Source organism: Dufourea novaeangliae, unplaced genomic scaffold (genome assembly GCF_001272555.1).
Source record: "Dufourea novaeangliae isolate 0120121106 unplaced genomic scaffold, ASM127255v1 scaffold14, whole genome shotgun sequence".
In the NCBI taxonomy this organism is placed as follows: Eukaryota; Metazoa; Arthropoda; class Insecta; order Hymenoptera; family Halictidae; genus Dufourea; species Dufourea novaeangliae.
This window is the reverse complement of record NW_015373890.1, coordinates 922061-938298: the sequence shown is the minus strand read 5'-3', so window position 1 is coordinate 938298 and position 16238 is coordinate 922061. Positions and strand designations below refer to the sequence as shown.

General features: G+C 43.0%; 1 protein-coding gene across 1 annotated transcript; it reads right to left on the bottom strand.

Moving 5' to 3' along the window:
- Positions 1-4701: 4701 nt before the first annotated feature.
- LOC107185840 lies at positions 4702-14055 on the bottom strand. Its single transcript, XM_015573614.1, has 3 exons — positions 13920-14055; positions 6274-6553; positions 4702-5797 (listed from the first exon to the last, which is right to left on the bottom strand). Exons 1-3 carry the CDS (start codon positions 14053-14055, stop codon positions 4702-4704), a joined length of 1512 nt encoding a protein of 503 aa, XP_015429100.1.
- Between the last annotated feature and the right edge of the window lie 2183 nt (positions 14056-16238).

The window sequence follows — 16238 nt, the reverse complement described above, 5'->3', positions numbered from 1 at the left end:
ATTTGCGCCGTATGAGAGTCCAAATGTGTTGCATATATACTAAGTTAGTTAATGCAATCATGACGTAGAAATTGCTTACACCTAACAAGTGGTTCAACCTAGGCGATGGTTCAAATTCAGCAATCATTCCCTACTTATAGGATATAAGTAATGTACTTTAAAAATAAGATATAAAAGTACAAAAAGTTTTAACTCAGAATATAAGTCATAAGAAAACTTGCCCGTCCTCTAAATGTTAAGATTAGCAGGGTTGAGAATGAAGATAATTCTGACCTTTTTTTTTTATTAACAAAACAGAAACATTCCCTTGACTCGATCTTATCGAACCATCATGTTCGTTAGACTCTTCGTTCCAGTCGTTTTTACGGCTCTCAAGTGACACACGAGCAGAGACCTGCCATACGTCTAGTCGCAGTCAGTGAGCCCGAAGGGTTAATGAAGTAAACGAGTCTACGTGTACGGGACGCATCAAGATCGACCCAGTTCTAGATAGTAATAAGTCGAGGAAGTGGAACGGATCTGTCGGATAACGTATCGGTGAAATGAGTCTCTCATAGCAGCCGACCACGTCCGTACACACGCGCCTTCTCTTAAATTCTGCTCTATCCCCTCCTTCGCTATCGAATAAACGAGAGTTCGTAGGGTACGGCTCGTTCTAGTTCCACTTAACTTGTTACCCAAGGAAACGTTAATTAACTCTTTCATCGTATTTCACTTCATCTACCGGCGATTTTTAATCAGTTTACCTATTCATTTATCGACTCTTATCTACACGGTGGTCCAATAACACTGTTTAATCAGTTTACCTATTCATTTATCGACTCTTATCTACACGGTGGTCCAATAACTCTGTTCACCTGGAATGTCGTTATTTTCAGAGGTAGGGAAAAACGTTCCTCACAAAAGTTATACGTTATAGTGATAATTTTGTTGCAAATGGAAGGTTTTCGGCGATTTCAAGCTCGCCTCTATTCTGTTATAATGACATGCTATTCTTCTTTTTATTCCTAGTGGAATAGTGGACACATCACTTCGAGTACTTTCTATGATGAAAGACCTGTTGCTTTGTTCCTTTATTTATTGTTCATTGACTTTGTATTAGCAGTCGTTGAAATCCCCTGAACACCCTCTGCTCTATCAGCAATAAAAAAAAGTACGACAAGCAGTTTAAGAAAAAAGGTGGTGACCTTGAAATTTCCGAAAACTCTCCAACTCCAAAGAAATTGTTACTGCCATATTATGGGCACCACTGTACCACCCAACTTTTTTCAGTAAATTTTTCTATATCCCTAAAAGTAACGGAGGTATTCCAGGTGAACAGAGTTATTCCGCCACACTTTTTCCGGTAAAATTTTCTACGAATTATGTTCATTTCCTCTCTAATTGGACACGAATAGGCGACGACGATGGAAAAATCACTCGGTTAAAACAGGTGAAAGCAATTCGAATCTTGTCGCGTCAAACGTACGCTTATTTAAACGTCGGTCCAGTGAATAATTTTCAATTAAAGAGGAATCCCTTTGAAATACGCGTTTCGTCGCCGCGGGCAATGCTGGATCGCGACTAGCCGCGCGTCCTGTTCTGAATTAATGCGACCAATGCAAATCATTTCGCGTGTAAAGCAGGAAGCTGTTAATGTCCACGCCGCCGGGTTAGTTACGATCATTCGGATGAAGCGGTCGCCGGTGAAAATTTATGACGGGCGACACCGTCGACAGACGCGTTATGCTCCTTGCGGCAGCGTCTTCGTTCCCCGTGACGATCACGTGAACGTTCCTATCAATCAACCGGATAATGTCCTCCAGGGCACCATTCGTTTCTCGAACTGTTGCATTTTGGCGGGCTCGTTGAATTTAACGAGGTTGATAAAAATCGGCGTTCTAAAAAAAGGGCGGTGTCGACTGTTTCTGAATTGTGGGATTTTATGCACTGGTGTCGTTTATAAACGCGTGAAGCACCAACGAAACGAAATGTTATGAAAAGTATCGATGAAGTTGATTGTGCCTGAATTGTAGATTGTGTATGCAGTAGGTATATCTCTACGAATATATTTGAAAATGTTCGTATTACGGACGATAAGTAACTAAATCCAAATAATTTAACCCTCAAACTTCAATTTAGTCTGTAAAGGTGCGTATCCATTTGTTGTATATCGTTTTGGCTAGCGTGACTATAAAAAATGTTTACAGTTAAAAAATTATTTCTCACTTTTACAATTATTATCATTGAATTTTTCAGGGAATTCCACCCAAAAGATATGTCGTGAATTCAATTTACTTTCGTTACCTTCGTAAAAAATTCAACATCATAATTCGTACTAGTATAGGGGTTTATGTATGCTGGGGTAGGGTGTGGTTTCTGTGGGTTAAAACTGTTATCTTCGGTAGCGACCCAGACCAGTTAATTCCATCCCCTGGCCGTTTCGTTTCTCGATACAACCCCAATTCGTTGAGCCAACAGCATCCGTCGCGCTCGTTGTTCCCGGAAGCCCCGTTCGTTTTCTCGAGGAAACTTAATTCCACCTGGAGGGGTCTTAAACGCGGTTGAGATTGCTATTCGCGTCGAGAAATATCTCGTTGGTGACGCGAGATGAAGCGAACCTAAGGGAAGGTACGGACGAAACTTACCCCGTCGAAAATTCGATATTCTTTTCGCGCGTCTAGCCAGTATCCGAACTTTCTATTCGCTCGACGGATTTATTCGATCCTGGTGGCCGTAGGACCATTGAATATCAAAACGTCGACGGGATCCTGCATTATCCTGCATTTCCCTCGCTCACCACCTGGTGTGTCAACATGGTTGCACGAAAAGTTTTTCGCTTATTCAAACCGCCGGAAGTGTACTTATCTCTCTCCTCTAAACAACATTCCGCCTTATCGTCGCGTCGTCTAACAATCCCGAGGACTAGCTTTGCTTATGAGCTATTAAACGCCGTTATGACCTTGCTGGTAGTTCCAAGACGGTTTATGCCAGTCGTAAAATTTATCTAAGGGCGCCACTAACGTGGATTTCGAATTGCCCGCTTACCAACCCCCTTGTTTAGTTCTATACAGAACTATATCCGAACGTCGTGAAAAGCACCTCCGTTCCGCATCCCGCCATTTTCTCCCTGCTCCCTCTTCGTCGCTGCAACACCACGAGAAACTCGCCGAGGACTATACGTCGCGGACATCGGCACTCGTAAAATGGGAACGATCGAATAGAGAGCCGAGCGAACTTTTTTATCGGGCCTGGACAAGGATAGACGCGAACGTTCGCGATATTTATCGGAGCCACATAAACAATATGTGTCCCACCGTCGACGTTATTACGGCCGTGTTCTACGTGACTATAATTCAGTCGTAAACTTCGGATAAACTCTTGGAGATTTCCTTTTTCCTTTTTTTTTTTTTTGGCGACGGGATACGCGGAGACTTTATCTGTGACTTTAGCATTTTAGCTACAAATGAAGACCTCTTTCGTCGTCGTCTGGGAACGGCTTAGAAGATCCGAACGAATCGTAAAATATTACAACCATGCACTAACGAGAAATTTCTTTTATCTGTGGATGTGAATACGAGGAGCTCTTTCTTCTCTTGATTCAAATTTAGCTCGTTATCAGGCACAGGGTTATTAATGTTTCTTAATTTATTTCTGTAAACACTGCACTGCATTAAGGTACGCAGGGCGAATTAACGATCACCCTGTGCATTATTAAATGATGATACGTTTCATGTGCGCGGGGAATAGTGACCACAATTACCGAACAATAAATACAAGAATACGATGCAATAAACGGGGGCCAGCAGTAAATGATTCTGATCGATTTTAAGTGTTGTTTTAGTTCCGTAGTCTGTAATTATCGCTGCATTAGAAATACGATGAAATTAATTCCCAACTAATTATGTATCTAACAAGGAGAAGACCCTAAATTAGGGTGGCCGATTTTAATGTAGCTTTTAGGTCATGAAACAGGCTTCTTCCTTTTCACAAATCATCCTCCAATATAGGGTCAGATACTTAAAAGTTTTTTTAATTATTTGCTTTTCAACGTTCATGGTTTTTACGGTGAGGGCCAATACATCCACAAATCTTTGGAAATGACGTATGTGAACTCTAACCGTAACGTTAGAAAATCGTTGTCCCGACGCTACAACACCTACAAATAATCGGGCAATATAACTTCTATTCAAGTCACTTGGAATAACTTTAAACGCACATAACTCGAAAACTTTCGAGTATCTGCCCAGTATGGGACGTGATTTTTAAAGAGGAAGAAATCTACTACAAGTCCTAACAGTTTCATTAAAATCAATGCCCTTAAGGCCCTCTCCTCGTAAATTTAAATACTGCCAACAAAAGAGTACTGTAAGTTGGGGTAATTTTGATTTAATCAGGAGTAACATTGTCCCAAAATCAAAAAATACTTATTTTCGATTTTTCAGCTCTTTTGTAGGTAACTTTTACGTGAAATCTCTTTTCACGTAAAAATCAACTTAATGTATCAATTTACACAACTGCAAAATCGAAAATGACCATTTTCTAATTCGGGACCACGTTACCCCAATTTTAAAAACGTTAAGAAACCTTATAAAGAGATCATTTCCTCTTTCGAGATACCTCTCTAATTCAACATGTCTGTTCACAGGTGCAAAAGGAGAGTACAATAACACGATGCTTCGTTCGATTAATATATCTGTATTTATAAAACAATTTTCTATCCTAGTCGAATGCCTTGAGGTCGGTCAGAAAGACCCTCATCCTAGCTCTGAGCTCGCCAGAGTATCTCAACGCGGACTCGTCCACGGTTATGTCCTCCATAAGCAGCTCACAGTCCAAGTGCTTGTCGTCGCAGGCTCTGTGATGATGTTTCAGCGCGTCGTCGGGATCGAAGTGATGCGCTCGTCTGGTTGATGGGTTCAGTGTCGTCAGCGCGTAATGATTGTGCACGGTCAACGCGCGTCTGGTCGAGACGAAGCTCTTCACCGAGTCGCCTTCCGGCGAAACGGCGGCGGTCCTGGCGGTGTTCAGGTAATCGAAGTCACCTAGGAAGCTGGACGAATCATCGTCGTCGAACACGACAGGGTCGGTTCGATTCCTGGTCTGCAGCTCGGGGAAGAAGTAGACGTTCCGGACGGCGTACGAGGCGAAATCTTTGAAGCTTCTGCCGAGCTTGATCCTCTCGTCGAGCAACAGCTCGTACCAGTTCCGTCTGGTGACAGGGACGATCGCCTCGTCGATGTCGATCGGCACCACGAACTCCGAACGATGAAGATTGTCGTAGAAGCAATGATTGTAGGGTATCAGTTCGAGACGTCTCTTGATCCAGATGTCCTCGCCGAGCAACTGTCTTCTGGCTAGCTTCTCGTTCGGTAGATCGCCGGGCAACGTCAGATTGTACCATCTGATCACGTTCGACTGTTCGTACAGCCTGAGCACCTTCAGCACGTTCACGTGCACGTCGAACACGTAAAAGTAGAACAGCTCCGCGCCCAAGATACGATGCAGCTCGACGAACGCGACCAGCCTGGAGGATATGTCCTCGTCGAAGTCGAGCCCTTTGATGCACAGGGTGAACTGTCTACGTCGTTCCACGCCCTCGTTCCTCGGGCTTATCGCTAAACTATGACTAGCATTCGTGTGGCAGGGTTCAAGCCCGACGTACACTCTGGAAGGCTCGATCGCCGCGTCCGGGGACAATTGACAGCCGACCAGAACGCCCGCGTAGCTGTCCAACGTCTCGCCCCACTCGTCCAACCATATCGTCGAGACCAACGCCTCCACGCTGACTGCTCTGCCTCGGTCCTCCTCCTGGTACCTGGAGCAACGAACGTTTAAAAGGAACAATTCGCCGGTTTAGTCTCATGGGTATCATATCGACGCGGGACAAAGAAATCGCGAAGAGTCCTTGACTCGAACGAGCCTCGTTTCACGCTGGATTTGCATAATCGTCCGAATTATGAAATGGCTGACTGTCTCCGCGACTGTGGGGAGGGGAAAGTTTACGGAGGAACAGACACACACAGAGGTGGAAGTTAGATTAGAACGACGTTCCATGGGTATACCGACTACGAAACTTCGGTCGAATTCGCGAAACGGTGTAATTACGGGAATACGAAAAGGAGAAGTATGCTGGAGTTTCGCGCTCGGTATCCTGTTACGTCGGTACGAAATTCTGTTGCGCAAACGATGATTTTGAAAGTATAATGCGATACAGGGGCACGTTGGGGATGGGCGTGAGTGAATGAACGGAATCGTCTAACGCGTGAATTTGCCCGAAGGAAAGTGTCTCACCAAACGGTGCAGAAAAGGCCAGAGGTCGGCAGTGGTCCACGTTTAACGCCAATCACCCTCAGGCTCGGATAACCGGCCACTCTTAGGTCCAAGTGGGCGCTGTACAGGAATAGCTGTCCGGGGATTGTCTCGAGCCACTTCGCCCCGGCTAACTTGAACGTATTTAATGTCGTCCCGTACGTTCCATTACCGTCGCACTCCTTGGAGGGTCTGTAATCGAGTGCCAATCTCCGCGCCCAGGAGTAAGCCACGATGCTTCTCGTGCCCGGTGGTTCGCCACCTAGAAGAAAATGTGTCGGGTATGGTAGTCAGTTTCACGGGGAGATTGAGACCGGCGATAGTCACGTGACGTACGGTATGGTTTGCTCATTAACGGGGCGACCGCGGAGCCCGCGTGTTCGGGGGAAATTAATTTTCGATGACCACCCCCACCCCTCCCCTGTCAACCTTAAATGAAAATTTGTGTTAGCGTAAGGAGTTGCGGGTACGTGTATCAGTTTAGGTTGAATAGAAAGAAAAGAAACGTTAGATTGTTGGACTTGTTTGATCGATAGTCTACTCGGTTATCTTGCTGAAAAAGCTATTGTTTGATCCAATCACATCGATTAGATAAGTGAAGACGGTATATCTACTGTTTTACGGTGGGAAATGAAAATTTGAAATAGGAGGTAGTTTGTTATATTACCCGACGTAATAAATCAGATTAAAGCGATGTTCTTTTTCATCTTTTATATGTTATTTGAAACTCTGTATCTAGATAATGAACTGTTCATCTCTGCTGGACACTTTTGTCCAGCTTAATATAGACAGAACATATTTTATATTTCGTAACGTGTAGTTATCTCCGTGCAACTATTACGAAAGCTACTATTTGACTAACAGTAAACACTCCACAAGGTAGAACTTTCGTAACATCGCCATAACACCAAATAAAAAGGAAAACGTTTCTGTCTGAATTAATTTGTCCGATACGGTACGTAGAAATATGTTTCCATGCCACGATTATCATTATAATGAAAGACTAACAACGACATTCAATGTTTTCCACAGATCGTATGGATATTACAATTTTCCGGAAGCAATCATCACCAGTCAGTCCCGTAATTTATTCGATCCCTCTATTAATTCTCCAACCGTGAAACTATCTATCGCGGTTCTAATCTCCGTCCATTTTACGACCATTTTATATTCCTTTCTACCGAGCCGTGCATCCACGTCTCATTGAACAGAACGATTAGAATGGCTGCTATCCAGAAGATATCGGTGTTCCGCCCGACCGGATGTAAGGGTTGCGTCATCGACCAAAGCCGGACGCGGTACACCATGAATACGATTGCGTGTTACTTAGCGATCATAGCGCGCCCATGTCCAAATCGTCTATTTCTCGTAATTCCCCATGTGTAATTCCTATTAAACGGTCTCCCTACTGTGATGGATCAAACAAATCGATTTCTTTTGCTTGCACGATCTTGAAGTTCAACTTTCCAAAAACATTAGAAGTTATTAGAATTTAGAAAGTTATTACTCTTGAACGGGATCGGCATGTATATAGAATATAACGGTACATAAAACTTTAAATGTGTTTTTCTAGAAATTACATTTTTGTAAATGGTTGCAAAATTTAAATCTCGCGACTTAAAAAACAAGGAATTATTTGTGCAATAATCGACACATTTCTTTCAAGATACCGCTATTTTCTTATTTTTCAATATTTTTTATTCATCCTAATATGGGTGATAGCCATACTCATAGAGATTAAGAATTTTTTTGTATTTTTGATTTCGAATAACGCGGAATATCATGGCAGCTATGAAGATACATTTTTTTAGACACATCCTGAAACTTGTTTCAAATTTTAATGTCTATTATATTTTTACATGAAAAAAGATTTTACGTATTCCTTTAATATATACAGGGTGTCTCGTGTAAGTGTCGCCATGAAATTTCAAGACCTTCCTTAAACTTTACAGAAAATTGTGTTAAACAAGATTCAAGTACATTTAAGTATGCGTAATTTACGTAAATCAGAGTTCCTCTGTCTGTATACTTTTCAGAGAAATGGATGTTACCTTTTGTTTTTTAAATGAAACCAAAGAATTTTTTATATATTTTTCATTAGGACGAATCGTGATAAATCCAATCTGTTAAAGAACATAAAGTACAATTCACAGTGCGCATAAAGAAACTCTGATTTACGAAAATTGTGCACACTTAAATATAGTTCAACTTTGTCTAATAGAATTTTTTGTAAAGTTCAAGGAAGATCCTAAAATTTCGTGGCGACACTTATGTGGACCACCCTGTACATGAATAAATTTAAATCAGTCTAAAATCGATTTACTGTATAGGTTTTACTACAAAAACTACTGAATTCTACCTAATTTTTGAGCTGTCACAGTAGAAAGCCCCTTCAATTCCAGCGTCACTGACCTCGGTGACGACGAGCGTCGATTAGTTACATATACAGAATTTCAATCGGCCCGTTCGTTAATTGGCCGCCTAATAGCGAGACGCGATTCGCCTGCGCGCGTGTAAATAAACCGAGAGGAAAACTCGTTTCGCGGTGAAGTCACGAACGGCCACCGAGAAGTCACGACCAGCGATGCTTCCCTTCATCCCTTCCGCCCATATTTTCGTTTCTTTTATCCGGCGATCGATTCGTTTAATGAATTCGCTAGTGAATTACGCGACTTACGCACGCATGTGCCACGGCGCGATAAATGCATATGCAAATCCATTGGATGACGGTTTCTGGTTCTGTAATAGGTAGCTTTGCGGTTCGATTCAAGGTTGATCGTGATCGCTTTTATTAATTCGATTATCGGATTATCGATTCGACTATCGAACTCTTGTAATAATGATTCATATAAAATAGTAGTCACAGAAATTGCAGGACCTCAAAAAAATTAATGTCTTTGGTTGATACTCATGTGGACGGTAATCGTCTGTGTTATTGGGCATTAAAGGTTTGATTTATATTAACACTAGAACGTCTAGGGGAGGGAGCTACTTGAACCCACAAATCTAATAGCGTACAATTGTAACTACTTCCTTGGAATGTACAATTGTAACTATTCCTATTCCAAGGAAATCATTATCAAGTTCGTGATTCCACACACGATTGATCATTTCTTTCAGTTTCTTCTTACTTTCAGGCTTCTTAACTGCAATTTCGATACCCAACAATTATTAAAACAATTTAATATGCTGCAAAGTTTGTAATGTATTTACATATTCAACAAACTGAATTTTTAAGGTGTGATGCAATTTTATTGGCCAGTAGGTACTGTAGATACTTTTTGAGGGATGTTGTGTTCTGGTTGGATCTTACGTAAAATATATTGAAAGATAGAGCTAAACACGAAATAACAGAGACAAGGCATTTTTTCTTATACATTTTGTAAACGAATCAAGGAAAAGATAATAATATAAAATTGGGTGTATCGATAAAATATTTGATTCTGAGTACGTTGAGTCACTTTGTAATAAAAACATTGATCTACAAATAATTCTATATCTCTGATATATGGTTACCGTTTATAAAACATCTTGTACACGATACATGTTACTTGCATTACAGCAGGATAAGCTGTCATGTTTTATTCCATGGTACTTGGTACTAGACACCAGTTCTCATAAAAACAACTGTGTCCTTGGCGGAACAAATGTAATGACTTTCTTCGGAATCGTTTAAGTGACCGTTTAAGTCTTAATAATAACTATAGTCCTTGTCACGCAGCCAAACAGTGCTTTGTCCTGGTGATGTTGCCTGTTAGTTCCACGACTGTTAATAGTTCTCTTGAATTAGGTACTTCAATAGCGTTCTATCTTTCCTATTAGTCACAGATACTCAAATCCAGTCATTATGCTACGTGTTCACACGAGAATAACTTTTGAGAATTACTTTCCGCAACAAATTTCTTGTCAACATCCATTTAAGAATAAAGGTCTGAAGTCAATGTGTAGTATTAAGGTGTGAAGATGATCAATTCAGGGCCCTATTCATAAATCAATGACATTACTCAACAAAGACTGATTACTTGTTGCACAAAGAGTATCTACGTCATTGCACTAAACTCTGCTTCGCTATTGCAGAGCCTGTACCGTAGCATATTAACCCTTAACTACAGACGATTCGTCTCAGAGATGAATAATCCAACACCTACTACCTTGCAACACTTTCAATAACCAACTGAACATTATGTCTCTTCATCGTTTCGGAAATAGTGCGCCACTTACGGTCAATTCAAGGTACTCAAAACCCCTAGAGCTTCAAAAATTCAGAAATTTAATCCTTAGATATAATGTAAAAGAAAAGAAAACCTATGCTAAGACGTTTTTACTAGGCAGTAATAGCGAAAGAAAAAACATTCAATTTGCCTCCGAAACCAGTCTACACGTAAACTTCCAAAAAAATCCAACGCATAACGGATCGACAATCTGAATTCACCAGAATAACATTCCCAACATGCTCTATCCTACTCCTATCCCAGCATTTCAAAGCCTCCCTGTGCAGTTTATATCCAGCCGCCATTACGGTCCCATATTTACCAGCTTCTTAGCAATACCAACGAAACAGTAGTATAATTTTCAGATACAAACGAAGCCAATTTCAGTAACCAATTAAACCCCTGTGGCCCTCACCGAGCACACCGTGGGCCGGGAGGGTTCACGCGGGTCGGCATTAATCCTTTGCGTTTCTTCAGTGTAAAACAATTTGTTCTGTTCGAGCGAAACGCCGATCGGCAGCGATCCTTGTGTATGCGTGTGTGTGTGTGTGTGTGTGTGTGTGTGTGTGTGTGCACGTGGTAAGTAGTGTGTCGTTAAAAGTGGTGTCTACGCTTGACCCAACGACCGCGTATTACGTGATGCCGTGGTATCCCGAGCCTCCGGTGCCCTTTAGCCATCGCCGCGCTTCTTCCTTTCCCTCTGTCTCACTCTTGCGCGCGCGCGCGCGCACGCCACGGTTCGCCAGCTTTACGAGAAAGTAGATAGGTATACGCGAATAAATGGACACGGTCGGAGAACGGACGGCGAAAATGTTCGCCAAAGGCATCCGTGCAAGAGGTTTCCCTCGAACGGGTCGGGCCACACCTCTCGTGATCCAAGTCGCGAAATCCTTGGTATCAGGCTGGGAAACATGGGGCGTGTATGTACGAAGGCAGGACGAATCCGGCTGTAAATTATGTCACTTAATGAAGTCGCTACCGCCAAGGAACCGTGTAGAGATTTGAGACCGCGATAAGCCGGGGTCTCAAAGCCTCGCGGTTGATTTACGATATCCGTGTGTCGACTTTTTTTGCACGCGAATTAAGACGATTCTGGACGGGAGGGGGAATAATCGCAGGGGAGATGAAGGGTGTGGGATAGGTAACGGGTCGCTCATTGATCGTTCGTGGGTGGTGAAGGAGAGATGGGGAGATTGAAGGTGTGGAAGAGAAATTTGAGATTTTTTATTGGGTAGAAGTTTGTTCGGGTTTTAAAGGAAACTGTAGATCTAATTATTAGACAATTTTTTGCGTCTGGTCTAGAATGTATGCATCGCTGTTTTTAATCTGTAGAGGACGGGATGACTATTTTTAGGGTCCAGAGGGATTGCTTACTTTTCGTAGTATAGCATATAACAAATATAGGAAAAACGTACCAACGAATGAATGTGTAAGCGATTTTGTAACTATTAAAGTCGAATTTTAAATGATACTAGTATTAATAAATATTTGGTACATGAAAATTAGATTTTTTAATATCTATACGTTTTTGTAATGTATAGATTTCAATTCGAAAGACTGGAAATATGTAATTAATTAAATTAAAAAGAAAAAATTCAGATTTCACCAATACCATTATTTCCATATACTGCACAAATCTTTTTCTGGGTCTGAGTGGCATTTTTGCCCATTCGAAAGTAATAAAGCATTGAGTATCGGAAATGGACTTCCTGGTCTTTCGTTTTCAAATCAATCGTACAGAAGTTTGATTACCTCAATGTTTACGATTTTTTTTTGCACTGCAGAGAAAGATCAGAAAACACAATGATATATAATTTATAAATTATAAAACCGTCGATAATGCAAAAGGTCAACCGATTGTATTCGTCAGTAGAAAGCCAAACGAACTCTTGGTTCAACCCAGTAATTCCACACGCCATCTATGAATTTTCGTTTTGTATTTTTAAAGAAATTATCATTTCTAACAATTTATAGACATAGGTATAGATATTTTTGATCTTGGATTATGTTCGGTTCCCATACTCGATTTACCGGTAATGAGTGAGTAATAGCTCGTTATGTGCTGGGATGCATCAGGATCGCTTTTTGCTCATGGAAATCGACACGGCCAGGTGCAAGTAGGAAATACATCGGTGGGTCAGAAAAATGTGCGGAATTTTCCTATTCTTTGTCGGCCGACGGTAATGCTGGGAAAGTATTCGCGGATAGGAAATAGTGCGAACAGCATATATGGGAATTACACTTTGCGTCTATGAAACTTTACTTCTACTTTTTCAGTGACAAAAACTTGTCAGTTCAGTCACTTTTACGTTTCATGACCTTCTTTCCTGTATAAACGACTTTTCTTATCCAAACTAAATTTTTATACGAACAATGAATACATTAAATGGTCTAAACGAAAAATTTAGAATTCCCATTTTTATTATTAACTTTGTCTTACTATTTGTTTTATGAACAAGTCAGATTCAATAATTTGTGTATCTTGCGCGAATATCTTGGAAAGTTTGACGTATTTTTCTTATCCTTTCCAATACCTAACTCCATTTCCGAACTGTCGTGTTTACTGAATTTGTTGCTTTTCGTGATACCGTACAAAACTATGCCATCGATATCAATCTTAGGGATCCTCACGCGACATGTCCTGTGAAACTTATCCTATTACCTATTCCCATCGAAGTTGCTCATAAGTTTCTCTCAATGTGACATCAGGCACCAATAACACATAATACAAGACAATTTAAGCTTGACATTCTTTTACCAAGTATCTACTAAATAACAAAAGAGCTTCGCAACTAGCAACTTTTTATCCATAAAATAGATTGAATCGATAAAAAATTAAAAAGACAGGTCGACTTAATATCCATACTTACATCTTCGAAATACTAAGATACAACGTATACATCACATAATTTTGAAATAACGATTTAAGGATCTGGGCAGTAAGGGTTAAAAAAATATATTAAAATTACAGTTTGACCGGTAACTGTTGGAAGCTGCTGTACATCCCCTATCGACAAAACACCCACGGCATACTGAACAAGTGAGCTCAGCCATCGTCATGCTAGGGGTTAGCACCCAATCAGTATCCACTAAAAGTATCTAGTCCCTTAATCAGGTACTACTTCAATTCCACCCAGCCAATTTCGCAGAACATTACGAGTAGTGTGTGCCCGGATCACCGTAGGCAGCATCCTCAACATCCTCGCAGCAGCGTCAGAAACACCGACCGGGCGTATCTAATGCCCGTCGCGAAAGGGAGAACAGGGCATTGTTAGGTGCCAAAGGCGCGTTAGCGCGGCTCCACGGTTCGCGAGCCGTTCGGGCCGATAACGAAAGGTCAAGGGGTCGCGCGCTGTTGGAGTCGAGGGAGCTTTGTGGCCGTGGCTCTACGAGCAGAGAGAACACTTGGGCGCTTACCAGGCGTGGGAGGAGGATCCGCCGGTGGATCCGGGAGTCGTGGCGGCGAATCCAACAGAGTCAACACGCACAACGCTGTGACCAACACCGCGGCTAGGCCCACTCTGCATAGTCTCCTGGTGCCCGGGACCGACATAATTCTTTTCTCTCCCCAGTGTTCCTCGCGACAGCGTTTCGTTTCACCGTGGCGCACGTGGACTGGCACCGAAGATATCCATGGTTCTCGCGGCGATTTGCAATTCAAATCTGGATGGTTCCGGACCGTAGGAATCCTGCGGTGATCAATGTTCGTGGAAACGAGCGCGATTCGACGTGAACGGGAGGGATCGTTCGATAACGGAAGTCGAGGTGGGCACTGGTAGCATCGATGGTTTCGCGTCACTTTGCACTGGATCCGCCGCGAATCCTCACGGGACTCCTCGAGAACTCTATTACCTCGTACCGTGCGCATTTATCCGAATCACGGATCTAGAGGAGATTGTGTTCATCGTGGGCGTGAAAACACGGAAAATCGATCCGTATCACGGGTAAACCGGTCCCCGAATCGGGTGGATCGTTTCTCGTTCCACAGTCAATGAGCGTGCAGCGCGGTAGGTTCGCCACGAATTCGTCGCAACGCAGTGTGGGTCGATCACTGTGGAATCAGGCTTTTCTGGTTCCACCGACTGTTTTGCATAACACGCTCCGCTACACTTTCATCGCGCTTGACGCATCTACGCTGCGGGATCTAATGATCGTCCAGCCTTGTGAGCCACCGCGACACACATATATAAATACCGTCAACTGGCGGACTGGTTCACTGGAATCGCGGAAATCTAGATTTATAGGATACGCTGTTACCACGCGTTGGCGTGTAGATCAGGGATTCAGACTCGTGAAATTGAAAGTCCCCACGCGATCCAACCGTCACGAACGTCGTTGATCGACGGATCACCGCAAGAAGACAATTTTAAAGTATCCCGAAAGTCGACGATTATTCCTTGTAAGTAACGCCGTCGTGGAAATCTTCAACGTGATGACGTCGCGGGATGATAAAGTCGATGGTTTTTCTCGCGAATCGCCCGCGTGTTCATCGTGCCACACCGTGAAATCGTCTTGCCAGATCGATCAGGACGGAGGTGCTTCTAGGAAAAGTCGTTCGCCGGTATCGACAGACCGGTATATACTCGAACGCGCGCGCAGCAGCACCAGCAGAAGAGCCTGTTTAATAGTCGCCGTTGCTCACGGCGTGTGGGTTCCCCAAGGTGAGCACACGAATCTGTCTTCCTGGGGCGCGTAAAAACCGACGTGTAAGCAAGCTCTCGACCTCCCACGCGTCGCTCCCGCTTCTTTCCATCGTCCTTTAACGTGGGCCGTGTGGACCATGTATGGTCGTACTGGCAGGCGTTCCAGCTACTCCCGAGATCCTCGATAATCTAATTAACCCGGTATCTCGGTCGCTTTCAGCATTTTTTCGCCGTGTCACCGTTTCTTCTGCATCCCGTCGTCGATCCTGCTCGGTCACCCTCTTCTCCCCCTTGTGGTTCGTCGCCAGTTTTTCTCTACCCTGCTTCACTCCCTAAGTTTTAGCCACGATCTTTGGGGCTACTCGATCGTTGGCAGACGAATCGTCTGGGTCATTCAAGGGGGATCGTTACGATTGGTGTTTGATGAACCTTGGCTGGCGGCATCACGACTACCGTGACCACGTTGAATTCATTCGTCACCTCGAACCATCCCATCCCCAAACCTGGTTTTTCCATCCAGCGCGGTAGAAGTGGACCGTCAGGAGATGATTGCGTTTCTTTGTCGTACGATCCGTTCCTCCTCGTCGCGAATACCGTTTTAATCCGAGGATCGTGAGAACTCGAGCACGCACTATCTATTTACGACGAACGAATTATAGAGAGCAAATGGACCGTTCGGTGTCAACGGTGCCTGGTGTCCTGTTTGCTCCAGCAACGGAGCTGACTCGGCCGGTTACCGGACCGCTTAGCGTTCGAGTCGCTATTTACGTTTCTTCTTAGTCATCGAACGTCTCGTCGTTCTCATTCTTGTTTTTCTCGATCGTCGACGAGGACGATAACTACAGCGCGAATGTCGAGACAAGGAATATCATTTCTTTTGCGCCCTGTGGCTTAAGGAACGGCTAGAGTAACTGGGCGATACGTTTTTACGTGCTTCCATCGATACGATAATCGCGAGAATTGGGATTTATTGAGACTTTCCATATTTGTGGAGTTGTTCTTCTTTTATGTGGTAGAGGTGTTACTTTTAATTACTGGGCTGGTGGAGGAAGTTTGAACAGGAAAACTGATTTTTTCTCGATTGCTACACTGT

Bases quoted from the DNA above. Each gene is read 5' to 3' on its own strand.
- LOC107185840 (XM_015573614.1), bottom strand. From the start codon at position 14,055: ATGTCGGTCCCGGGCACCAGGAGACTATGCAGAGTGGGCCTAGCCGCG. The intron at 6,554-13,919 runs GTAAGCGCCCAA...ATTTTCTTCTAG, and splicing joins GGATCCTCCTCCCACGCCTG to GTGGCGAACCACCGGGCACG. The intron at 5,798-6,273 runs GTGAGACACTTT...TCGTTGCTCCAG, and splicing joins GGCCTTTTCTGCACCGTTTG to GTACCAGGAGGAGGACCGAG.